This window comes from Bufo gargarizans, chromosome 7, assembly GCF_014858855.1.
Source record: "Bufo gargarizans isolate SCDJY-AF-19 chromosome 7, ASM1485885v1, whole genome shotgun sequence".
Lineage (NCBI taxonomy): Eukaryota > Metazoa > Chordata > Amphibia > Anura > Bufonidae > Bufo > Bufo gargarizans.
The window spans coordinates 38,918,164-38,946,126 of record NC_058086.1 but is presented as its reverse complement, the minus strand read 5'-3'; the positions used below and the strand labels follow the sequence as shown (position 1 = coordinate 38,946,126).

Here is a 27,963-nt window from a genome sequence, read left to right as displayed (position 1 = left end):
CCATTGTCAGCACCATATTTCTAAATTTATTTATACCAGACAACAGGCAAAAGTACATTGATAAATCTGCTGATTCTCTTCTTTTACAAAGCTGCCTGCCTGCAGCCACCACTAGGGGGAGCTCAGTGCATAGCAATTTACACTTATGATGGAAGCTGTAGTCATCTCTTTGCATTGAGCTCTATCTAGTGGCGGCTGCATGAAAATGCTGTGTTTTCACACGGGAAAGACAGAAGAAGTCCATTGCTAGACCCACCAGCAGTCAGTCCCCCCCCCTCCCCCTGAACCCTGTAGCAGCCATGTGGTCTGAGTCACGTAGCAGCCACTGGGTGGGGGTCTGATTGTTTAATCAGTGGGTGAGCACCACTGCTTGTGACATTGTGTCCATCAGTCACATGGTGACTGTTTGTGCAGCTCAGTTCCATTGAAGTGAGCTGCAGTACCTAACACAGCCACTATATAGTGCAGGGCGCTGTGCTTGGTTTAGTATGAAGAGGCTGCAGCTCTTGTCTGAGCCTTCAAACAGCTGATCGGTTGGGGTGCCGGCAGTCAGACCTCCACTGATCTGATATTGATCGGATAGGACAGGTCATCAATATCGAAGTCTTAGAAAACCCATATAAGGCCTCTTTCACACTAACTTATGGCTATTTCAGTGTTTTGCGGTCCGTTTTTCACAGATCCGTTGTTCCGTTTTTTTGTTTCCGTTGTGTTTCCGTTCCGTTTTTCCGTATGGCATATACAATTATACAGTAATTACATAGAAAAAAATTGGGCTGGACATAACATTTTGAATAGATGGTAACGGAAATACGGAAACAGAATGCATACGGAGTACATTCAGGTTTTTTTTGCCGAACCATTGAAATGACGGAACGCAAAAAACTGCCCGAAAAACGTTTAAAAAAAAACGGTAGTGTGAAAGAGGCCTTAGCCTATGTGTATAATTTATACATGGCCACAAAACGTTTATAAGACTGGACTAGGGGCTGAAAAAGCTGAGCATTGGAAACAGTCAGTAGGTTGCATTTGTATGTTCGCCATATATTCTGAATATACAGTATGTACTCTCTACACCAGTCAGCCGAATTTGCAAAAGTTAAAGGACACTTTGACCAGATGCAATGGATTTTTATCACTGAGGCATAAGCCTCAGCATGCCTCATACCTCCCTGATGCAGCTGCTATTGGTTGACTTTTTATAGGCCACAGGTCGAATTTAACAATAGTTCTTTATAGGTTAGAAATATTCCCAGCACGACTCCTCCGCTCCCCGCAGCTGATTATAAATAGTGTGAATTACGAAAGCATCATTTGCGAAGAATGTAATTTTAGGTCAATTACGTTTTTCACTTACCCGGTGCTTTTTATATAACTTCCTAATTGGCCTGTTTTTAGTCCGAAAATGCAACTTTAATCAATTTATTATTTCCTTACTTCTGGCCGCTGAAAGATTTGTGCAATTTCCCAAAAAATCTGCAGTGTCTTGTTTGTTTTAATGGTACCTGCGAGATGCAGTTACCGTGGCAACCAAAGCAGGGACGGAGAAGAGTAAATTCTGTCACATCAGATATTTTCTTCTGGTGTGGAGGGACCGCGCTTGTTTGCGGAGCCTCACAATATTGTGACAGATGCACATGATTTGGAGAATCGCCCAGGGGGACAGCGATGGGACGGGAGGTACGCGTCCGCTCTCGTCTGCCCCATCCGGCGCTCCTTAAATGAGCAGTCGTAATTATTTCTTTAGGGTAGATTGTCCAGGAGATGCCTTTGGCTTTCAAGGCATGATGGGAGTAGTAGTTTCACACTGGCCACAGGTTGTATGTCGTGTTAAATGGTCCGAGCAGGGACCAGGAGCTTTACATTACTTTAGCGGGCTACGTCATGATTGACGTAAAATGTGAAAATCAAGCATCATATAGTACATGACAATACCTTTCTAACAAAGCTTGAACCAGCCCTGTACCGCACATGGATCCAGAGATCTCCATTGCATTGCTCCAATTGATCTTCTTCATGCTGGCAGATCAAGAAGCATGTCCTTTTTCAAGGGGCATGTCCTTTCTGCAGCAGCTCTCTCCTTTCACTGTTCAGGGGGCATGCCATTTCTCCTGCAGCAGCTCTCTTTCTATCACAACTCAGGGTGTGCGTCCTTTCTGCAGCAGCTCTCTTCCTATCCCAGCTCAGGGGATGTGTCCTTTCTGCAGCAGCTCTCTTCCTATCACAGCTCAGGGGGTACGTCCTTTCTGCAGCAGCTCTCTTTCTATCACAGCTCAGAGGGTACGTCCTTTCTGCAGCAGCTCTCTTCCTATCACAGCTCAGAGGGTACGTCCTTTCTGCAGCAGCTCCCTTCCTATCATAGCTCAGGGGGTACGTCCTTTCTTCAGCAGCTCTCTTCCTATTACAGCTCAGGGGGTACGTCCTTTCTTCAGCAGCTCTCTTCCAATTACAGCTCAGGGGGTACGTCCTTTCTGCAGCAGCTCTCTTCCTATCACAGCTCAGGGGGTATGTCCTTTCTGCAGCAGCTCTCTTCCTATCATAGCTCAGTGGGTGTGTCCTTTCTGCAGCAGCTCTCTTCTTATCACAGCTCAGGGGATGTGTCCTTTCTGCAGCAGCTCTCTTCCTATCACAGCTCAGGGTGTATGTCCTTTCTGCAGCAGCTCTCTTCCTATCACAGCTCAGGGGGTACGTCCTTTCTGCAGCAGCTCTCTTTCTATCACAGCTCAGCGGGTACGTCCTTTCTGCAGCAGCTCTCTTCCTATCACAGCTCAGAGGGTACGTCCTTTCTGCAGCAGCTCCCTTCCTATCATAGCTCAGGGGGTACGTCCTTTCTTCAGCAGCTCTCTTCCTATTACAGCTCAGGGGGTAAGTCCTTTCTTCAGCAGCTCTCTTCCAATTACAGCTCAGGGGGTACGTCCTTTCTGCAGCAGCTCTCTTCCTATCACAGCTCAGGGGGTATGTCCTTTCTGCAGCAGCTCTCTTCCTATCATAGCTCAGTGGGTGTGTCCTTTCTGCAGCAGCTCTCTTCTTATCACAGCTCAGGGGATGTGTCCTTTCTGCAGCAGCTCTCTTCCTATCACAGCTCAGGGTGTATGTCCTTTCTGCAGCAGCTCTCTTCCTATCATAGCTCAGTGGGTGTGTCCTTTCTGCTGCAGCTCTCTTCCTATCACAGCTCAGGGGGTACGTCCTTTCTGCAGCAGCTCTCTTCCTATTACAGCTCAGGGGGTACATCCTTTCTGCAGCAGCTCTCTTCCTATCACAGCTCAGGGGGTACGTCCTTTCTGCAGCAGCTCTCTTCCTATCATAGCTCAGTAGGTGCGTCCTTTCTGCAGCAGCTCTCTTCCTATCACAGCTCAGGGGGTACGTCCTTTCTGCAGCAGCTCTCTTCCTATCACAGCTCAGGGGGTACGTCCTTTCTGCAGCAGCTCTCTTCCTATCACAGCTCAGGGGGTACGTCCTTTCTGCAGCAGCTCTCTTCCTATCACAGCTCAGGGGGTACGTCCTTTCTGCAGCAGCTCTCTTCCTATCATAGCTCAGAGGGTGTGTCCTTTCTGCAGCAGCTCTCTTCCTATCACAGCTCAGGGGGTACGTCCTTTCTGCAGCAGCTCCCTTCCTATCACAGATCAGGGGGTACGTCCTTTCTGCAGCAGCTCTCTTCCTATCACAGCTCAGGGGGTACGTCCTTTCTGCATCAGCTCTCTCCCTGTTACTGTTGCAGCTTCTAGCAGTAGATATGGCTGGTGGCAGTACAAAGATGGAACTGAGCGTGTGCGACCACCTCAGCTGTTGGACATGCACATTACTATACAGATTAAACACCAGGGGGCGCCATTCTAATGAAGTAAAAAGAATCTCTCAAATCTGGAGCTTTTTAGAACATAAAATAAATGTAAAAAGTAACTCGTTTTTCATGCTGAATTAGGCTACATGCACACGACCGTATGTGTTTTGCGGTCCGCAAATTGCGGATCCCCCCAAAAAAATGACATCCATATGCCATGCGTTTTTCTTTTTTGCGGATCCATTGTAACAATGCCTAAAATGGACAAGAATAGGACATGTTCTATTTTTTTGGCGGGGCTACGGAACGGACATACTGATGCGGACAGCACACGGTTCCTTATAGGCACCTGAGATACCACATGCGAAAACTGACATTTGCCACGGTGTAACATTCCATTAAACATCAGCCACAACGTAGCACAGCCTCCGCCCATGAGCCCCAGTGATCCCTGGGGTCTCTCGACTTGTCAGGCTTACCCCACTTATTTTCACCTTTATGGCACCTTACAGCTCCTCCATATAAATAAGCGAAAAATTCCCAGAGGATCCGGCATGAAAAGGAGCAGAAATCACAGTGGTGTCAGGGGCTCTGACGAAGGAGAGATGAGAGTGTTACTTAACAAAGAGGTATGAGAAGTAAGATGACAATATAAGTATCAGGAAGGCGCTGCTCTCTCCCACTTGTCAAATAAATCACTGTGCACGTTTCCTACTTGTACTGGAGGATTATGATCTAAAGAAAGCGGCGCGGTTAGCGAACTATTGTCAGCGCCCACACTGGTACACGAGAACGGATTTTATTACCTCTTGTTAGTCATTTACAAATTATTATACTTAGAGGGGTTTTTTTGTGTGAAGGAATTGGGGGCAGAAGGCTCTCAGAGGCTTAAAAACATAAAACAACCAATACCCACCTTACCGATCCCCCGCCACTGCCTTTCATATTACTAATCTCCTGCCATTGCATTGACTTTACCGATCAACCGCCACTGCCTTTGACTTTACCAATTCCCTACCGCTGCCATCCACCTTACCAATTCCCTGCCACTTGTCTTTCACCTTACTAGTCCCCTGCCACTTGTCTTTCACCTTACTAGTCCCCTGCCACTGTCTTTCACCTTACTAGTCCCCTGCCACTGTCTTTCACCTTACTAGTCCCCTGCCACTGCCTTTCACCTTACTAGTCCCTTGCCACTGTCTTTCACCTTACTAGTCCCTTGCCACTGTCTTTCACCTTACTAGTCCCTTGCCACTGTCTTTCACCTTACTAGTCCCCTGCCTCTGTCTTTCACCTTACTAGTCCCTTGCCACTGCCTTTCACCTTACTAGTCCCTTGCCACTGTCTTTCACCTTACTAGTCCCCTGCCACTGTCTTTCACCTTACTAGTCCCCTGCCACTGCCTTTCACCTTACTAGTCCCCTGCCACTGCCTTTCACCTTACTAGTCCCCTGCCACTGTCTTTCACCTTACTAGTCCCCTGCCACTGTCTTTCATCTTACTAGTCCCCTGCCACTGCCTTTCACCTTACTAGTCCCCTGCCTCTGTCTTTCATCTTACTAGTCCCCTGCCACTGCCTTTCACCTTACTAGTCCCCTGCCTCTGTCTTTCACCTTACCGATCCCCCAGTCATTTCCTTCCACCTTACTCCTTCCCCACCACTGCTTTTCATCCTACCAATCCTCCGACACTGCCTTTCACATTACCAATCCCCCGACACTGCCTTTGACCTTACTTATCCCCTGCCACTGTCTCTTACCATACCAATCCCCCAGTCACTGCCTTTCACCTTACTGATACCCTGTCATTTCCTTTCACCTTACCGATTCCCCACCACTGCTTTTCATCCTATCTATCCCCCACCACTGCCTTTCACATTACCAATCCCCCGACACTTCCTTTGACCTTACTGATCCCTGACCACTACCTTTTACCTTATCAATTCCCCGCCACTGCCTTTCACCTTACTAGTCCCCTGCCACTGCCTTTCACCTTACCAAGTGCCTGCCACTTGTCTTTCACCTTACCAAGTGCCCGCCACTTGTTTTTCACCTTACCAATCCCCCAGTCATTTCCTTTCACCTTACTGCTTCCCCACCACTGCTTTTCATCCTACCAATCCTCCGACACTGCCTTTTACATTACCAATCCCCCACCACTGCCTTTCACATTACCAATCCCCCAACACTGCCTTTGACCTTACTTATCCCCTGCCACTGTCTCTTACTATACCAATCCCCCAGTCACTGCCTTTTACCTTACTGATACCCTGTCATTTCCTTTCACCTTACCGATTCTCCACCACTGCTTTTCATCCTATCTATCCCCCGCCACAGCCTTTCACTTTACTGATTCCCTGCCACTGCCCTTCACCTTATTGATCTTCCACCTATTTTCTGATGCTGCCCACGTCCCTGCTGCTGTCTACTTCCTACTCCCTTCTCAACATGCTGGAAATTGACTCTTAGACAATCACTGACTGCAGTGGTGACTTGCCACTAATTGGCTGTGCAGGATTTTCCCGTGTGTTAAGATAGGAGCAGGAAGTAGAGAGCTATGGGGACCTGTGTGACTTTGGGAATGGCAACAGTGAGGAATCGGTGAGGCGAGTATCAATTTTTGTATGATTTTAAAGGGAAGAACGCTAAGTAGGGGCTAGGGAGAGCTGGAAAAAACATAACTTTTGTGGAGCTTTTCTTATAAGAAGTAGTGAGAATATGAAGTTTTATTCTGCAAAATTCTGCTCTTGCAAGTGCACTTGAGGCGGAGCTTCACTGGGAAGTGCTGTCAGCATTGAGCTGCATCACAGCCCCTCCCCTCTGGTCTCCTGATTGGATGCTACAGCTGTCACTCGTAGTAGAGCCACCATTACACTCAAACATAATAAAGATAACCCCTTTAATGCTTAAAGGGAACTTTCTAGTGTACATTGTGCTGTCAGTATTTTCTAAATCCCTGCCGTCTGTAAACATGAATACGCTTGTTTACATCTGACACTAGGCAGTATAGAAGACATGTTGGAGGTTATATTTATTACAAACGTTCTAAGTCTTTCTGAGAAATGTGAGAATTTTCTTCCAGATGGCGAATATATTAGAGAACAATTTGGGACCGGCGCCATAAAATCTCTTAGCAAATTTTTTACCTTATCCCGAAATGGATTGATTGCTGGCCACTGCCAAGAGACGAGCAGATAATCAGGATTAGTCTGACATTTCGACTGCTCCTCTGTCACATCTTGTGGGAATCCGTCAATCTTATTGTTGTCTGCAAATACTGCCGTTGTTCTTGAGAACGTGAATTTAGCTTTTGCTGCTTTGCAGAATTTTTACTTAAAGGGGAAATAGAGTCAACAGGATCTCACTGGTTTCCAGAATAAAATGGGCAGTATATAGAAACCAACCACTTTGGCACTGCTCGGAGATTCCTATTGCTGGCAATCTGCCATGGTGGTCAGATCATTAGAATGTAGCATTAGAAATCCTACTACGGAAGTGATTTATCTCTATAGAGGTCTTTGATCCAAGCGATAAGTGGTCTGAGATCAGAGTTTGCCAATATGATCTTCTCCCGTGTATCTATGACATATCAAAGGGGCCACTTTGACAAGATTTCTCTAAGATCATGTGCTGGATTGCACAATCTTCTAGCCTATTGTTTATATACCCAATTTGTTATTCCCATAACTGGTTTCAGAATGAAACTCAATCCTTCCTTACGCAGTTGTAGATGTGTATTAGATGAATTGTAATCAGGAATTCTGTGTCTAACCTGCATATTTTGGGCTGTTTACACCCCTCTGCCTATCTACACATTTTTATTGTGCTGAAAGGGCCAGCTATTTCTAGTAAGGGGATGAAATCTCTTTGCTGCCCCCTCCTCCCCTCTCACAGCATTCACAGTGAGAGAGACTGCAGCATCATCTCCCCCTTATCCTCCTCCCTCTCCTCTCCTCACCATCCTCAGTTACTGTTTAGGTTTCTCAACATTTTGGAGAGCCTTCAGGTAAGGAAAGGGAAACTACAAACTGCTAGAAAATCAAGATTCCATAATAACACATATTATAAAATGTCATATTTAGTATTGATTTATGCATATAATACTAATAATGATAAGGCAGGTATTCTTTCAGTGGGTGATCCAAAACACACAAGCACAATACTGCAACTGCTGATCTTATACCTTTGGAGCTTTCTACATAAAGGAGGGAGGGGTGCAACCATTTAATGAATATTTTGCCGTTTGCCAGAGGTATTTTCTGGCGTCCAATGTCTCGTATATGAGTTGTCTGTATTTTTATGTTATATTAACATGATATTACGATGATGTTACAACCGTTCTCCCTCTGTTATCTTATCCCCCGTAGCTGCTTGTGTCACTTTCCAATTTCCACAAAAAGCCCTTGACTCATTTGCTCCGTTTGCTCTCAAAGTTTAATTTCCTCAAGTCATAAATCTGCGCATCATCTTGACTAATGGAAGGAATTTCAGTTTCAAAATGTATTTTTTTTTTCTAATTTATGCTTCTCAGAATGAGGATATTGCACATAGTTTCGGAGATGATTATCTAAGAGGTAAGTTCTCTACAACCTTTTCATATTTAATATTTTAGCTGAGTCAGATCAATTAGGAGATCGCAGCTGGCAATAAAAACAAATGGTGGTGTAACGTGAAGGGGATATGTCCTAAAAAATAGTATTTAAATCAGGTTTTATTATATTTTATATCTCTTATATATATATATATATATATATATATATATATATATATAAATGAGTGTCTGTCTGTCTGTCTAGACGTCTGTCTGTCTGGACGTTCTTTACCGTTCTGGACCGATCTTCACCAAATTTGGCACACAGGTACATCAGGTGTCCGGGAAGGTTTTAGACCAGGTCTCAGCTCTCTAGGACTTACCGTTCCTCAGATATTCCCCAAAAATGACCTGCATTAACCAATAGAAGCCAGCAAGCCTTTCACTTAAATCCGAACTGCCATACACACGGTCACATGTCCCTTATTAGCCAATACAAGCTCGCAGGTCCTACTCCAGGTTGTTTGCAGGTTTTAGCAGTTCTCAGGTCCTTAAATATTCAGTCATATGATGTATGACTGCACAACTACACTGCTACATGCATGGGGGAAGGGTCCACTATTAAACAGGCGGCCACTGTGGAGTTTACTGTTAAAGGGGCAGGCACTGTGGAGGTCACTGTTAAAGGGGCAGGTACTGTGGAGGTAACTGTTAAAAGGGGCGGTCACTACTAAAGGGATGGGCAATGTAGAGGTCACTATTAAAGGGGCAGGCACTGTGGAGGTCACTGTTAAAGGGCCGGTCACTGTTAAAGGGGCGGCCATTGTGGAGGTCACTGTTAAAGGGGCGGACACTGTGGAGGTCACTATTAAAGGGGCAGGCTGTCACGATGGACGTGCACTCTGTACAAAAGATAACACACCAACCAGGCTCTGGACGAGAGACAGGGGAAGGGTCACCTCCTAGCTTCTCCCTGACCTCTTTCCCTGCACTGCTCAGCCCACAGCAGACCTTGAAGGTAGGTTTGCTTGTGTCCTCCAGCCTGGGCTGACAAAACCCTGAACTCCCTGAGATGGTGAAGTGGGGAGATAGGAGCAGTCTGCTCGCACAGAACCTGGATGGAATAGAAGACACAAACAACCGAACTATAAATGACACTTATCTCTGAGAGCAGGAACTGACAGCCAACCTTCCCTCCAAGCTTCCCAGACCAAAATGAACAGTATAATCCGCTCAGGGCACTGGGCAGTGTGCTATTTAAACTAATGACCCCACCCAGTGCACCTGATGAGAGGCGGATCCAGCACGGCTCCAAAGCAACCACTAAACTCGTGCTGCTATCCTGGCTGACCTCCGCACATCGTCAGAGTGGGGCATGACAGTACCCCCCCTTCTACAGGTGACCTCCGGACACCCCGGACCAACCTTATCCGGATGGGACCTATGAAAGGCCCTCACCAGTCGGCTGGCGTTGACATCTGACGCCGGAACCCACATCCTCTCCTCAGGACCGTATCCCCTCCAGTGCACCAGGTACTGGAGGGAGCCCCGAAGAAGGTACTACCGGTTTAACATATTTTTTTAGCAAAGACCTGTGAAAGACATCATGGATCCTCCAAGTCTGCGGAAGATCCAGCCGAAACGCCACTGGATTGATCACCGCAGAAATCTTATACGGACCAACAAATCTTGGACCCAGTTTCCAAGATGGCACTCTTAACTTGATATTCTTAGTGGAAAACCACACCAGATCACCCACACACAGGTCCGGACCAGTCACACGTCTCCTGTCAGCCATTCGTTTATACCTCTCACCCATCCTCTCCAAATTCCCTTGAATCCTCCGCCAGATAGAGGACAAGGCAGAAGAGAATCTCTCCTCCTCTGGCATCCCGGAGGAACCAGACCCAGAAAAGGTACCAAACTGAGGATGGAAACCGTATGCGCCAAAAAATGGTGACTTACCCGTGGACTCCTGCCTACGGTTATTCAATGCAAATTCTGCTAAGGACAAGAATGAGGACCAGTCCTCCTGATTCTCAGCCACAAAGAACCTCAAGTAGGTCTCCAGGTTTTGATTGGTATGCTCCGTCTGACCATTCGACTGTGGATGAAAAGCCGACGAGAAAGAAAGTTGAATGCCAAGCCGAGAGCAGAACACCCTCCAAAACCTGGAGACAAACTGCGTGCCCCTATCAGAGACCACATCCGAAGGAATACCGTGCAATTTCACAATATTATCCACAAAGATCTGCGCAAGAGTCTTAGCGTTAGGCAGACTCGTTAGTGGTATAAAGTGAGCCATTTTACTGAAACGGTCGACTACCACCAAAATCACTGTTCTCCCGGAGGAACTCGGCAGGTCCGTAATAAAGTCCATGGACAAATGCATCCAAGGACGAGGTGGAATAGACAATGGAAGAAGTGGACCAGGCGGTCGAGTATGAGCAACCTTTGACCGAGCGCAGGTTTCACAAGCTGTCACGTAATTCTCAATACTCTTACGTAACCCTGGCCACCAGAACCTCCGGGACACCAGATCACAGGTGGACTTACCACCAGGATGTCCAGCGAGAACAGTATCGTGATGTTCCTTGAACACCTTGTATCGTAGGCCCTCAGGAACAAACAACCTCCCTGGGGGACACGAACCAGGAGCCCCCTCCTGAGCTCCCAATACCTCCATCTCCAATTCAGGGTACAGAGAGGAGACCACCACCCCATCCGCCAAAATCGGCGCTGGATCTTCTGAATCACCTCCCCCAGGGAATCTGCGAGACAAGGCATCTGCCTTGACGTTCTTAACCCCTGGGCGAAAGATAACCACGAGATTGAACCTGGTAAAAAAACAATGACCATCTGGCCTGTCTAGGGTTCAGACGCTTGGCAGATTGCAGGTAGGCCAAATTCTTATGGTCTGTATACACCGTAACGGGGTGAGACGCCCCCTCTAACCAGTGACGCCATTCCTCAAAGGCCAACTTGATAGCCAACAACTCCCTATCTCCAACATCAGAGCTTTCTGGAGAAGAAGGCACACGGGACCCACTTGCCAGGAGAAGAACCCTGCGAAAGCACCGCCCCAACCCCCACCTCTGATGCATCAACCTCCACCACGAATGGCTGAGATACATCCGGCTGCACCAGAATGGGAGCAGACGCAAAACGCTCCTTAATAGCCGAAAAGGCCTGCAATGCCTCATCCGACCAGACAGAGACATCAGCGCCCTTCTTGGTCATATCAGTAAGGGGTTTGACTAGGGTGGAATAATTCAAAATACATTTTCTATAATAATTCGTAAACCCCAATAACCGCATCAAAGCTTTCTGATTCTCCGGTCGGTCCCACTCCAGAACTGCCCGGACCTTTTCGGGGCCCATACGAAAACCGGAATCTGAAAGCATGTATCCCAAGAACGGAAGCTCTTGCACCGCAAACAAACATTTCTCCAGTTTAGCATATAACTTATTCTCCCGAAGGATCGTCAAAACCTGTCTCACATGATCCTGATGGGTCTTCAGAGCAGGAGAATAAATTAAGATGTCATCTAGGTAAACTACTACAAACCTCCCCACCAAGTGATGAAAAATATCATTGACAAATCGCTGAAATACCGCTGGCGCATTCGTCAACCCAAAAGGCATTAGCAGGTTCTCAAAATGACCCTCGTGCGTATTGAAGGCCGTTTTCCACTCATCCCCCTCCTTGATCCTGATCAAATTGTAGGCTCCTCTCAAATCCAACTTGGAGAACACCTTGGCTCCAACAATCTGATCAAAAAGATCAGAGGTCAAAGGCAGGGGATATGGATCCCGGACTGTAATACGGTTCAACTCCCGGAAATCCAAACACGGTCTCAGTGATCCATCTTTCTTCTTCACGAAGAACAAACCTACTGCCACTGGAGACTTAGATGGTCTGATATGACCCTTTGCCAAACTCTCGGCGACATACTTTCGCATGACCTCTCTCTCGGCTTTAGAGAGGTTGTAAAGCCGAGACTTAGGCAACTTAGTTCACGGAATGAGATTCACTGGACAATCATAGTCTCGATGAGGGGGCAATTCCTGAGCCCCACCCTCCAAAAAGACATCCGAAAAATCAGAGAGATATTGAGGCAAGGCTGTAATGGACACTTCAGCGATAGATGTGACAAGACAATTATCCGAACAAAACTTGCACCAACCAATGATTTGTCTTGCTTGCCAGTCTATAATTGGGTTATGTCTAGACAACCATGGCAACCCCAACACTATTGAAGCTGACAAATCCTTCATGAGAAAACAAGAAATAATCTCAGCATGTGAATCACCCACCCTTAAATGAATACCATGAACAATGTGAGTAAGGCTCCTTTGAGAAAGAGGGGAAGAATCAATTGCAAAAACACGAATCTCGTTCTCTAACGTGCAAGTACTTAGACCCAGGCTCTGAAGAAAAAGAAAGTCAATTAAATTAACCCCATCACCACAATCAAGGAAAACATCAACAAACATGTTTCCTTGATTGTGGCGCCACCATAGCTGAAAGGAGAAAACGGGAACTGCAGGGAGCTTGCATACCCGTCTGCTCCACCACACCATTCATACTACCAAGTGTGAGGGGAGGTTTTTTTTTCTTTTTTCTTTTTCTCTTCCACCTGTGGTTTAACATAAGGACAAGAAAAAATAAAATTACCCTTCTTCCCACAATAGAAACATAGATTGTGCACTTTTCGAAAGTCTCTACTATCAGAATGGGCAGATATCTGACCTAATGGGTTCCTCCCCTACCCCAGAGTAACAAGCAATATCACCCTGGGCAGCTGGTGAAACAAAACCGCACGCGGGAGGAATCCCCTGCACAGAGGGACCCTTACACCTCTCTCTGATACGTCTATCCAAACGTATAGCCAAAGACATTGCATTCTCCAAAGTATCTGGGTATTCATGAAAAGCCAGGGCATCTTTCAACCTTTCAGATAACCCCTGACAAAACTGACTACGTAACGCGGGGTCGTTCCACCCTGACTCCATAGCCCACCTCCTAAACTCTGTGCAGTAAACCTCAGCAGTATGTGTGGCGAAACCAACCTCGCCACTGGGTTTTGGAGAGGGCTGTTTAAAAGCCTCTTGCCTCAGGATTATGGCCCATAGTAACTTTAAAGGAGAAGACAAACCGGCCGCACAGCTTAAATCTGTCTGTAGAATTGTATTTTATGTTATTATGCGTTCGGTTAAATTGTATGTTATGTGAGGGCACCCAGATAGCTAATATTATTGTATTCCTGTATTCTGAGTGCCATTCACCTAATGATATGCACTCAGACTTGAGCTATCTGGGGATATGTTAAATGTCTGTGTTTGCTGTGGGGGTGTGCCATTGTGTGTTTAAATGGTGATGTCTGTCCTGTTGTCTCCACATGTGTATTGGTGATCTCCCTTTGTCCTGAGAGATAATTGGATTGCCTTCGGTTGTCTCTGGGACAGAGAGGAGGAAACCATGATGCATTGTGGGGATGTGTTGTATCTGTTCTGTATTTGCAAAACTGTAATAAAAACCAGGCTGGGTGTGCCAGCACATCAGAGCACTGCTTGACCCTCAACACGGAGCCTTGTCTCGTTATTGGGGGGATTCCCTATATGCTGTTAGAGACTGATTGCCAGGAGTGTAAGCTGACTGTACGCTTTTCCTGTTCGTCTGCCGGCAGCTATTCGCGAGGTTCCAGTTTGGAGTGCTAGATTGTATCCAGTTCGGGAGGTTGGTGTTCTGCAGTAGCTGTGCCTGTCTCTCAGAAAGTGGCATATCGCCTAAACGGATCTTAACCCCTTGTCTGCTGAAACGGTCCGTTACAGTATGTTTACCCTGTAGTAAGTTACGTAATTTTGATTCTGCCATCGAAACTCGATCTGGGTCATCGTAAATCAATCCCAGGGCTTTAAAAAATTCCTCCACCGACCTGAGGGCCAGAGAACCGGGCGGCAGAGAAAAAGCCCAGGATTGCGCGTCCCCTTTAAGCAAAGACATGATGATACCCACCCTCTGATCTTCATTACCTGAAGAAAATGGGCACAATCGAAAGTACAATTTACATGACTCTTTGAAGCGGAAAAAATCATCAGTACCCCCTGTAAATTTCTCAGGAAGAGCGACTTTAGGCTCCCCAACAATTTGACCTGTACCTGCTGCAAGCACCCTCTGACACTGTGTGACCGAACTACGCAGATCCGCAACCTCTAGGGATAAACCCTGCATGCGGTCAACCAGTGCATCAATTGACGCCACCACAAAAGCGCTGAGCAATGGCCGTCACAGTATGGCGGATTATAATGTCACAACGGACGTGCACTCTGTACAAAAGATAACACACCAACCAGGCTCTGGACGAGAGACAGGGGAAGGGTCACCTCCTAGCTTCTCCCTGACCTCTTTCCCTGCACTGCTCAGCCCACAGCAGACCTTGAATGTAGGTGTGATGTGTCCTCCAGCCTGGGCTGACAAAACCCTGAACTGCCTGAGATGGTGAAGTGGGGAGATAGGAGCAGTCTGCTCGCACAGAACCTGGATGGAATAGAAGACACAAACAACTGAACTAGAAATGACACTTATCTCTGAGAGCAGGAACTGACAACCAACCTTCCCTCCAAGCTTCCCAGACCAAAATGAACAGTATAATCCGCTCAGGGCACTGGGCAGTGTGCTATTTAAACTAATGACCCCACCCAGTGCACCTGATGAGAGGCGGATCCAGCACGGCTCCAAAGCAACCACTAAACTCGTGCTGCTATCCTGGCTGACCTCCGCACATCGTCAGAGTGGGGCATGACACAGGCACTGTGGAGGTCACTGTTAAAGGGGTGGGCACTGTGGAGGTCTGTATCTCACTTGGCAGCTTTACTGTATAGACTGCTGCAGAATGAGCAGAGACATCTCAATATAAGAGGGTATGTGAGTTAATGTCAGCTATGTTATACTGCTGGACACCAAGATATGACAGGACAGTAACACTATATACAGTACATAGCTAAGGCTCTGTATTCACTACCCACTGTCTCTGGAAGGGGCTGAATGCTATCTCTTACTGAAGGCTATAATAGTCATCTTGCTGTGCTGTTTACACATAAAATACAGACAGGAAGTGTGTGTCTCCGATATGGCCGCCCCCCAGGGAAGGTTTTATAAATAAATAAAAAATTCCCCATTAAAAAAAAATAATAATCTAACGCATTTTTTATTGTCTAAAGTACAGTGTATACTAAAATGTAATCCAAACTATAATTATGCGCATGAAAGATTCCCTTTAAGTTTATATTAAGGAGTTTTTCTCCCAAAAAACCCAGCACCACACATATTTATAGGTCGAGAGTGTTACTGCAGCTCAGCCTCCTTTACCTCAATAGAACTGATTTGCTATACCAGACGCCAAGGAGCGGTGTGGTGCGGTTTCTGGCAGGAAGCAGCCCCGTTTTACTAATCCTTTACAGCTATGAGTCAAGTATGTGAGATACCTATAGATAAACAGGGTGTAATTAAACATATCACAACAGCATAAAAAATCCCTGTGATAAAATGTACATTTTCAATCACTATAACAATATATAATATACTCATTTATTATTTGCTTTAGTTGTACAGGTTGAGTGCAATTGATTGCAGCAAACAGCACAATCTAGACGCTTGGGTCAATTTTTGAGCTATGTCCCCTTTAGATGGGAATAATTAGTCTTCAGTACATTATGTTTCACAAAAATTGTACGCTGCTTGATCAAAATTACATAGGTTGAAAAAAGACACAGGGCCATCAAGATCAATTTTTTGAACAAGCTTGAAAAGTCCAATTTTCTAACCTCTCATTATAAGAGAGAATTTCCATCCAACTTAGTGTAGTTGCCCGTGTTTAAACCCTCGCCAGCTCTCCGATATCCTTCATAGAATGCGGAGCACGGAACTGAATCCCATATTCTAGCTGCGGTCTACCAACAGATTTAATCGCTACCATAAAATACAGGGTGGGCCAATTTATATGGATACACCTTAATAAAATGGGAATGGTTGGTGATATTAACCTCCTGTTTGTGGCACATTAGTATATGTGAGGGGGGAAACTTTTCAAGATGGGTGGTGACCATGGCGGCCATTTTGAATCCAACTTTAGTTTTTTCAATAGGAAGAGGGTCATGTGACACATCAAACTTATTGGAAATTTCACAAGAAAAACAATGGTGTTTGGTTTTAACGTAACTTTATTCTTTCATGAGTTATTTACAAGTTTCTGACTACTTATAAAATGTGTTCAATGTGCTGCCCATTGTGTTGGATTGTCAATGCAACCCTCTTCTCCCACTCTTCACACACTGATAGCAACACCGCAGGAGAAATGCTAGCACAGGCTTCCAGTATCCGTAGTTTCAGGTGCTGCACATCTCGTATCTTCACAGCATATGAAAGAATAAAGCTACGTTAAAACCAAGCACATCATTGTTTTTCTTGTGAAATTTGATGTGTCACATGACCCTCTTCCTATTGAAAAAAACTAAAGTTGGATTCAAAATGGCCGACTTCAAAATGGCCGCCATGGTCACCACGCATCTTGAAAAGTTTCCCCCTCACATATGCTAATGTGCCACAAACAGGAAGTTAATATCACCAACCATTCCCATTTTATTAAGGTGTATCCATATAAATGGCCCACCCTGTAGTGTACAGTCACGGTCCCTCTGTCTATTCCTAGTGTGGAGCTCACGCACTGTTTAAAGACATTTAATATTCCATAGCGATATTAAAGGAGCAAACAAGACTTTTTGTTATTGTAATCTTCCTCAAGTTGTTATAATACAGTCTTTTTATTGCCACTTCGTATTATAGTTCCATATATTACGTACTTGCTGTGTACCCAAGTCGGATATGATGTATTATCCATCTGCTTACCAGAATCCCGATGTGTTGGTTTGGTATTGCTGATAGCAGTTAATACAGTGAGGAACAGAAGTATTTGAACACCCTGCGAGTTCTCCCACTTAGAAATCATGGAGGGGTCTGAAATTCACATTGTAGGTGCATTCCCACAATCAGGAAATCACATTGTATGATTTATAAAGAATGTATTTGTCTTGCACGGCTGAACATAAGTATTTGAACACCTGAGAAACAGCAAGAATTCTGGCTCTCAAAGATCTGTTACTGTGCCTTTAAAAAGTCCACCTCTACTCCACTCAATAATGTAACTTAGTAGCACCTGTCTGAGCTCTTTAAAGGGAACCTGTCCACCCCACAGTCAGTCAGACGCCAACTACTACCATGGGTAAGACCAAAGAGCTGTCAAAAGACACCAGAGACAACATTGTGGACCTCCACAAGGATGGAAATGGCTACGGGGCAATTGCCAAGCAGCTTGGTGAAAATAGATCATCTGTTGGAGCAATTGCTCGTGGGGTATCACTGATGATAAGAAAGGTGAGGAATCAGCCCAGAACTACAAGGGAGGAGCTGGTCAATGACATGAAGAGAGCTGGGACCACAGCTTCAAAGGTCACTGTCGGTAGAACATTATGCCGTCATGGTTTCAAATCTTGAATTGCACGAAAGGTTCCCCTGCTCAAGTCATCACATGTCCAGGCCGTCTGAAGTTTGCCAATGACCATCTGGATGATTCAGAGGAGGCCGGGGAGAAAGTCATGTGGTCAGATGAGACCAAAGTAGAACTTTTTGGTTTAAAGTTCACTCGTGTTTGGAGGAAAAAGAAGGATGAGTTGCATCCAAAGAACACCATCCTACTGTGAAGCATGGGGGGGTAACATCATGCTTTGGGGGTACTTTTCTGCGAAGGGGACAGGACGACTGCACTGTATTAAGGAGAGGATGAATGGGGCCATTTACTGTGAGATTTTGAGCAACAACCTCCTTCCCTCAGTCAGAGCATTGAACATGGGTCGTGGCTGGGTCTTTCAACATGACAACAACTCGAAGCACACAGCCAGGATAACCAAGGAGTGGCTCCGTAAGAAGCATATCAAGGTTCTGGAGTGGCCTAGCCAGTCTCCAGACCTAAATCCAATAAAACATCTTTGGAGGGAGCTGAAACTCTGTGTTGCTCAGTGACAGCCCGAAACCTGACAGATCTAGAGGAGATCTGTGTGGAGGAGTCGGCCAAAACCCCTGCTGCAGTGTGTGCAAACCTGGTCAAGAACTACAGGAGACGTTTAACCTCTGCAATTGCAAACAAAGGCTTCTGTACCAAACATTGCACTGATTTTCTCAGGTGTTCAAACACTTATGTTCAGCCGTGCAAGACAAATACATTCTTTAAAAATCATACAATGTGATTTCCTGAATTTTTATCTTTTTTATTCTGTCTCTCAGATGGGAATGCACCTACAACGTGAATTTCAGGCCCCTCCGTGATTTCTAAGTGGGAGAACTTGCAAAGTCGCAGGGTGTTCAAATACTTCTGTTCCTCACTGTACTTGGTTTTCTCATATGCGGCTGTTTATCTTCTTTTATCTTCCAGACCGCTGGTTCTGACAATTAGCCCCCGTCCCCGGCACTGGCACTGGGACTGATCGTGGGAACCAGCGGTCTGGAAGATAAACAGCCGCATATGAGAAAACCACGTATGTATTAACTGCTATCAGCAATACCAAACCAACACATCGGGATTCTGGTAAGCAGATAGATAATACATCATATCCGACTTGGGTACACAGCAAGTACATTATATATGGAACTATAATACGAAGTGGCAATAAAAAGACTGTGTATAACAACTTAGAACGTTACATTGAGGAAGATTACAATAACAAGAAGTCTCGTTTCCTCCTTTAATTTCGCTATGGAATATTAATTGTCTTAAAACAGTGTGAGCTCCGCACTAGGAATAGACAGAGGGACCGTGACTGTACACTATTTTATGGTAGTGATCACATATGCAATTACATTTTTGTTATGTTTTGCTCTTTTTTTTTATATATATATTTTTTAAGAATGATATATAGATATTGGTGTTTTTATGTATGGTATATTAATAGTAAAAAAAATAAGAATTATACTGTATGTGTTGTATATATCGGCCATTAATTAAATATTATACTATAGTAGCTAGGCGGTTTACTTGTAACCAGAATACTCAAGCAGGGGAGGACTGGGAACCTAAAGTGGCCCTGGGGGAAAAAAAACTAGAAATTTGGTAGTCAGGTCCAAATTGACAGAAGCCAACACAAGTAGCAATACCATATTGCAGCACATTATACCACCGCAACAGAGCCAAATACCACAGTGCATAAGAGAAATACTGCCCCAGCAGGACAAAATACCTTCCCAAAAAGTGCCACTTTGTGATGGCCAGCGCCAACTGCCTTGGTACTCCAGTTGCCTCAGGATGGCAATACAGTTGAATTTAGGAGTCAGGAGGGGAGCGTCAGGTCATAAATTACCTTGCTGGCGGCCATGAGGAAGGCTCTGATGTCCCCCCCACCGCTGGGCATTGGCCCACCGGGAAGTTTCCCTGTAGGGTCTATGGCCAGTCTGTGCCTGTACCCAAGTCCTTCTCTTGTTCCCTTGTCCCCCGTTTTATTCCATGTAGTGTATATGCAGCCATGTGATTACTTTACATTTATTAATACTAAAATTCATCTGCCAAGGTCTTGCCTATGCTGCCAGATTATCTAGGTCTTACTGTAATACTTTATAATCAAGCGAACTGATAAGTGTGTGTGGGAAAACTGGTGTTGGCGATTTGTTCAATTTTCACTGAATATTTCAAAAGGGAATAAAGAGAATGCTTGTTTTCTATTATTCTCCCCTTAACTGTAACCAGATTAAAATGGAAGAGAGTTATAAATTAACACTTTATACCAGTGTTGGACTGAGGTACCTTGGGCTCCCAAGAGAAAATGTTTCTGACACAAGCTATTTTGACATCATCATGATAAAACAAAGCCTTGGGTAAAGACAAACAATATTGTGGCATAATTACAATAGAACACAGCCTACGAATTAAGACAAGCACGAATGTGACATCATTACAATAGAACACAGCCTACGAATTTATACAAACCATATTGTGACATCATTACAATAGAACACAGCCTAAGAATTTATACAAACCATATTGTGACATCATTACAATAGAACACAGCCTAAGAATTTATACAAACCATATTGTGACATCATTACAATAGTAAAGTGGGTCCGGCAGCACTACTATATCCAAAGAAAAAGCCAATTTGGAAAGTCCATATATTGTACCTTATATCCCGGTAATGTTGGTGCCAGCAGATCGGGATCCTGGCCGATGATCCACAGTCAAAATAGTAATATATAAAAAGAAATCCGCAGCACTCTTCAGGTGATGGTGAATAAAGTGGATTTATTCCATACAACAGCAAGGAATTGCTGTTGTATGGAATAAATCCACTTTATTCACCATCACCTGAAGAGTGCTGCGGATTTCTTTTTATATATTACTATCATTACAATAGAACACAGCCTAAGAATTTATACAAACCATATTGTGACATCATTACAATAGAACACAGCCTAAGAATTAAGACAAACAATATTGTGAGATATTGCGGAGGAGATCACTGCATGTAATAGCAGCGGTCTCCTCCGCTAGTGAGCAAGCGTTTGCCGGGAGAGAACGCGTCCTTCCTGACAATTGGCTTCTCCTCGGCGCGTGGAAATGCACCTTAAGAATTAAAGGGAGTCTGTCACCACATTTTAGCATGTTAGACCGTTAAAATAGGGTTATGTGATCCAGCCAGAACATAAAAACGGTACCTTTGTGGTAGAAAACTGACTTTTCAATTTGCAGAAAACGAACTTATAAGATTATCTTCTGAGCCCTGCCTATTGCGCATGCGCCGGCTAAACAGCGCTAAATCTGCAGGATTAGCCGGCGCATGCGCAATAGGTATTGCGATGCCCTGCCAGGAGCTGGCATCGCATTGCGCATGCGCCCGCTACGATTTGTAACGCACAGCCGCAGTGGAAAGGGACAGGGGAGGGGAGTAAACGGGCGGGCAGAGGCGCACGGAGGGCGGAGTTATCAGCCGTTTAGGAGGTGCCTGCCTGGGCTCCGAGGATTGAGAGACCGCCCTGGGCACTTGAGAGGGCTCAGAAGATAATCTTATAAGTTCGTTTTCTGCAAATTGAAAAGTCAGTTTTCTACCACAAAGGTACCGTTTTTATGTTCTGGCTGGATCACATAACCCTATTTTAACGGTCTAACATGCTAAAATGTGGTGACAGACTCCCTTTAAGACAGACAATATTGTGACATCAATTCAATAGAACACAGCCTAAAGGCTGTATTACACTAGCGATTGCTCCTTACCATACTGCGGAGGAAATAGCTGTATGTAATAGCAGCGGTCTCCTCCGCTAGCTAGCAAACGATTGTCGGGAGGGAATCGCTCGCTGATCTGCCTGTCCAATACAGGCTTAAGACAGACAATATTGTGACATCATTACAATGGAAAACAGCGTAAGAATTGAGACAGACAATATTGTGACATCATTACAATGGAAAACAGCGTAAGAATTAAGACAGACAATATTGTGACGTAATTGCAATAGACCACAGCCTAACAATTAAGACAAGCGCTATTGTTACATAATTATAATAGAATACAGACTAACAATTAAGGCAATATTTTGCCATCATCACATTGCAAACTCTATTGTGACATCATCCAGCGATAATAGTCAAGGACGAGGCATGTAGCCATAGGTGGGTGCAGAGGTAGCAGTGACACCCAAGTCTGTGTTATGTTATGACATCACACATCACAAGACAAACACTGTTGTAATATTATCATGATATAACCCAATAAACGAAGATATACTACTTTTACATGATATACAGTCTAATAACCTTAAAAATGGTCTTTAGCAGCAAGGTATTGTTTTAAAAACAGGAAATGGGGTTGTCTTCTATTGGACCTTCAGTGGTCCATTATTGTAGGAGGCCATTTTTGTCCTTTGGCGAGCCAGTCTAATCTGATTATATCATTTTTATCTCTGTTTAAAAAATTAAACCGTCTGCAAATTTGCTGTGTGTGAGTCTGGTCTACTAACTGGTCTACTGGTTTACTAACATGGAAAATCCATTTTAGTAATGTATTTTCATTTTTTTTTAACAGAAGAACTAAAGAAGACAAAAGTCATACTGATGTTAGGTGGGTAAAAGTGTTTTCATGAAATGTTATATAAATGTAGCAGTCAATATAGTTCTTCCAGTTGTGGAATCTTCTTCTCAAACCTGTGTCCCTTGTTCCAGTATGAAATACACATATTGTAAATTATGCTGGCTGGAGACTCCGTCAAGGTGGAGTTCTACTGGTCAAACTGCTCCTTCTTCAGGTTACGTACTGCCACAAGGTGCCTCTATCAGCGGTGCCTCAGGCAGCACCAGGTACAGGCAAGAGTGGGGGCTACCGTAGGGCCATGTGCTGAAGGGTAGGGGTTAGGTTAAGAAATTGGCATTGGGGAGGGGGGCGGCGCTGTTTCAGTTTTCGCCTCAGGCAGCAGGAAGGCTTGGTGCACCTCTGGCCTCTATAAACCATTTTGGTGTATGCATTATTGTGGATGCTGAGCGGTGTGTGTAGAGGGAGAAAGCTCCCAGACTGACAACTGTGCATTCTTACTGCAGTGTTATCAAAGTGTCCCTGAACCCATGATATACAGAGTACATCCCCATTGTCAGTGTTCCAGGTGAAAATTGAACAGGTCTGCAACCATTTGTTTTAAAGAATGCCAACATGATAGTGCAATATAGTACACAAGTAATATGGTCATACAGTATCTCAATAATACTGCCATAAAGTGCCCACATAAAACTACCTTGTGAAGCAGTGCAATGGAACAGTGCAGTAAAATGGCCAAATACCTTCACTGGCCCGATGATTAATCATACACGTCCCAGATATCACCACACAGTGCTCAGCTAAATAGTGCCATACACTGCCAGATATCAATACATAGTGCTTAGATAAATAGTGCCATTCACTGCCCAGATATAATCACACAGTGCTAAGATGGATAATGCTATACACTGCCCAGATATCAACACAGTGTTCAGATAAATAGTGCCATACACTGCCCATATATCACCACACAGTGCTCAGATAAATAGTGCCATACACTGCCCATATATCACCACACAGTGCTCAGATAAATAGTGCCATACACTGCCCAGATATCATTACACAGTGCTCAGATAAATAGTGGCATACACTGCCCAGATATAATCACACAGTGCTAAGATGGATAATGCTATACACTGCCCAGATATCACTACACAGTGCTGAAATGAATAGTGCCATACACTGCCCATATATCATAACATAGTGCTCAGATAAAAGTTGCCATTCACTTCCTAGATATCACCATACAGTGCTCATATTAAAGATGCCAGATACTGCCCTGATATCACAACACAGTGCTCAGATAAATAGTTCCATACACGGCCCAGATATCAACACACGATGCTCAGATAAATAGTGCCATGCACTGCCGAGATATCACCATACAGTGCTGAAATGAATAGTGCTATACAATGCCCAGATATCACCACACAGTGCTCAGATAAATAGTTCCATACACTGCCCAGATGGTACCTGACAGAACGCTGTACCACTTTGAGCCATACATTGCCCTGTTCTCCATAACCTAATCCATCTACCCCTGTAAGAAAAATTACATCACTTGCTATAGAAGGACTAAATGTTGCGGAGCAAGAACACTACTCTCTTTTTCCATTGATGCCAGTTTCTTACTTGAATGTTGAGAACACAGGGTTGTAACACAGTCCCTATGAATGCAGCCGGGGTGCTGGAACCAAACAATTTGATAACAATCTCTGAACCATCAATCGAGGGACCACTGTAACTTCCAGACTCTTTGACCAGTAATCTGGTGCTTCTCTGACACCATGGCCCTGTGCCACCACCCTGTTCTCCTCTGTATCTGTTCACCATGCCTGCTCCGCTGGACACACCGTCCTGTGCTGGACACACCGCCCTGTGCTGGACACACCGTCCTGTGCTGGACACACCGTCCTGTGCTGGACACACCGTCCTGTGCTGGACACACAGTCCTGTGCTGGGCACACCGTCCTGTGCTGGGCACACCGTCCTGTGCTGGGCACACCGTCCTGTGCTGGGCACACCGTCCTGTGCTGTGCACACCGTCCCCGTGCTGGGCACACCGTCCTGTGCTGGACACACCGTCCTGTGCTGGACACACCGTCCTGTGCTGGACACACCGTCCTGTGCTGGACACACCGTCCTGTGCTGGACACACCGTCCTGTGCTGGGCACACCGTCCTGTGCTGGGCACACCGTCCTGTGCTGGGCACACCGTCCTGTGCTGGGCACACCGTCCTGTGCTGGGCACACCTTCCTGTGCTGGGCACACCGTCCTGTGCTGGGCACACCGTCCTGTGCTGGGCACACCTTCCTGTGCTGGACACACCGTCCTGTGCTGGACACACCGTCCTGTGCTGGGCACACCGTCCTGTGCTGGACACACCGTCCTGTGCTGGACACACCGTCCTGTGCTGAACACACCGTCCTGTGCTGGGCACACCGTCCTGTGCTGGACACACCGTCCTGTGCTGGACACACCGTCCTGTGCTGGACACACCGTCCTGTGCTGGACACACCGTCCTGTGCTGGACACACCGTCCTGAGCTGGGCACACCGTCCTGTGCTGGGCACACCTTCCTGTGCTGGACACACCGTCCTGTGCTGGACACACCGTCCTGTGCTGAACACACCGTCCTGTTCTGGGCACACCGTCCTGTGCTGGGCACACCGTCCTGTGCTGGGCACACCTTCCTGTGCTGGACACACCGTCCTGTGCTGAACACACCGTCCTGTGCTGGGCACACCGTCCTGTGCTGGGCACACCGTCCTGTGCTGGACACACCGTCCTGTGCTGGACACACCGTCCTGTGCTGGACACACCGTCCTGTGCTGAACACACCGTCCCGAACATGTGCTGCCCACTCCCTGCTCTCTCCAATACTCATCTTCTGGGAACCACCTGCCATCAATCTGTGCCCTCTACTGCAGGGTACAACATGACACCTGTTTGGCAGGCATAGGGCACCTATTTTAAGTGTGTCATGGGTCATTGCTCTACATTTCTGTGCACTAGTTTCGTATACATTAGTCTCATCTTCTCCCCTGCAGCGAAAAAATGGAAAATAGCTTATTAAAACATATATCATTTCATTACTACTTCATGATAATAGGCCTAATGAGATTCATGACTTTATTTTACACTTGTACATTTCCTTTTTTTCCAGCGTTGTGCTATGCTGGAGATGAATAATATCAAAAAATATTCCCGTGTGATTCAGGTCACACAGAGTGTCTGCTATTCCAGGGGGAATATACGGCGTGCGTGATAACGCTGTTCTATCTTTATACTGAATTACAATAACGATGAGACTCTCTCTACATGGGTAGAACTATAGCTATGGCAGCCATAGCACTTGATATGGGGCTGAGGGGGTCAAGTGCAAGAACATTGTACATATTGTGCACATTGGCATTTTGCTATAAAGTGGGTTTTCTGATGCTTGGTGCTATTATACCTACCTTCAATTACTGCTACTTATTATGCTGAGGTTTTCATTTTCTTATACTATTACCTTTGAATTATAGTTACACCGCTGCCTCTGTAGGCATGGATAAGACCTATGGGTGCGTGTACCCAGGGGTATGTGATGGAGTGCTGGGTGATCTTACAGAGGTCACCCCTATGGATGCAGTTGGGGGTGAGCCCAGCTAAGGTTGGCCCCATTCCTTCTTTCTATGGGTGAAGTGAAGTTACACCTGAAGGAGGACTCAATTTTTACCTTTGATATGACCCCAATCTGCATTGTCAAGGCAATTTTTTTACGCTCAAAAATGTTCTGCTGTACCGGATGGTATTTATCAAAAACTCACTTACCATTTCTGCTGCATGTGGACGTGGCCTTAAACTACATCTGTCAGCAGGTTTGTACCTATGACACCGGCTGATCTGTTACATGTGCGCTTGGCAGCTGAAGACATCTGTGTTGGTGCCATGTTCATATGTGCCCGCACTGCTGAGAAAAATGAAATTTTAATATATGCAAAGGAGCCTCTAGGAGCAACAGGGGTGTTACCATTGCACCAAGAGGCTCTGCTCTCTCTGTGACTGCCGCGCTCACTCCTCTTTATTGACAGGGCCAGACAGTGTAAACACGATCACGTCTGTATGGCCCTGTAAATCAAAGTGCAGAGGGTGCAGCAGTTGCAAAGAGAGCAAAGCCTCTAGGTGCAATGGTAACGCCCCTGTTGCTCCTAGAGGCTCCTTTGCATATATTAAAATTTAATTTTTCTCAACAGAGCGGGCACTATTTATCTGAGCAATATGTTGTGATATCTGGGCAATGTATGGCACTATTTATCTCAGAACTCTGTGTGGTGATATCTGGGCAGTGCGGGCACTATTTATCTGAGCACTGTATGGTGATATCTGGGAAGTGAAAGATATTAACATGGGACCAACACAGATGCCCTCAGCTGCCAAGAGCACATGTAACAGGTCAGCCAGTGTCATAGGTACAAAACTGCTGACAGATGCCCTTTAAAACTTGCCTTCCCTTTCTCAGGCTGCAGCTAGTGACCTATTGTTTGGCTGCAGCAGTCCGTACACCTCTGCAGCCAATCACTAGCCTCTCCCATCGTACACCGCTGAGGCCAGTGGCAGTCCTGCAAATGAACAATACATTATTTGGGGCCTAACTTGCTCTTCCCTTGCTTAGGCCTGTTTCACATTAACGTTACTCGTTTCTGCAGGGGAGCAGCCTGCCGAATCCGTAACGACCGTGTACAGCCGTGCGCTGCCTGCAGTCAGTCCGGCCCAATTCACTATAATGGGGACCGGTGGATATCCGACCGCAGCAAAGCAAATATGCCGAGGGGCGGCCGGACAATTAGCGCTGCACGCAGCCTTACTGAGACATTTGTCACTGTTTGATAGGGTCCTCACGATTTTTATGGAGTTTCTCAGATCGTGGGGTCCAATTCTTGGCACCCCCGCCGATAAGCTGAATAGGCCATGGCAATTCTTCGGGCACACTGTCCCCTACATAGTTTACGAGGCATAGTGCCATGCTTTTGTCAGTGGCCGTGCCTGGTATTGCTGGGCAGAGCAGCTAAGTCTTATGTAAATTATAAGGAATATGGCGCTCGCTGGAGTGTCATGGCCTGTTTGGCTAGTTTCACACTAGTGCTTGTACATCCGGCAGGCAGTTTCGGCAGGGAATAGCCTGCTGGAACTTTCTGTATTCCAGCATTGCCGGAAGCTACGACGTTGCCGTCCGACCCCATTAACTCTACAAATCGGCCAGAAGAAAACCGCTTTGAAAGTAGCCTTAGGTGGTTGGAGGACAGGTCATCAGTTTTGTAGTCCTGGTGAACCCCTTTTATGTATTTTTGTTCCATTTATAATTTTATTTTTTCTCCTCTTTTCTTAAAGGGGTTTTTGGGACCCACCCTAATTACACATAACTCTCCTGTATGTAAAAGTTTGTAATATACTTACTGCATGGATCAGCCGCTCGTGAACCGGGTCACGTGACGCTCTTCTTCTGAAAATCCAGCTTCCGTCTAAATCACTTTGCCAGGTTTCC

At 45.7% G+C, this 27,963-nt stretch overlaps 1 protein-coding gene across 2 annotated transcripts in view; it reads left to right on the top strand.

Moving 5' to 3' along the window:
* AK5 (adenylate kinase 5) overlaps nt 1–27,963 on the top strand; it is a 194,635-nt gene that overhangs the window by 119,195 nt on the left and 47,477 nt on the right. For both annotated transcript variants that reach the window (XM_044300470.1, XM_044300471.1), the window contains exons 9-10: nt 8,312–8,354; nt 22,433–22,468. In XM_044300470.1, coding sequence (XP_044156405.1) covers nt 8,312–8,354; nt 22,433–22,468 — 79 coding nt within the window. The remainder of the gene's footprint in view (nt 1–8,311; nt 8,355–22,432; nt 22,469–27,963) is intronic.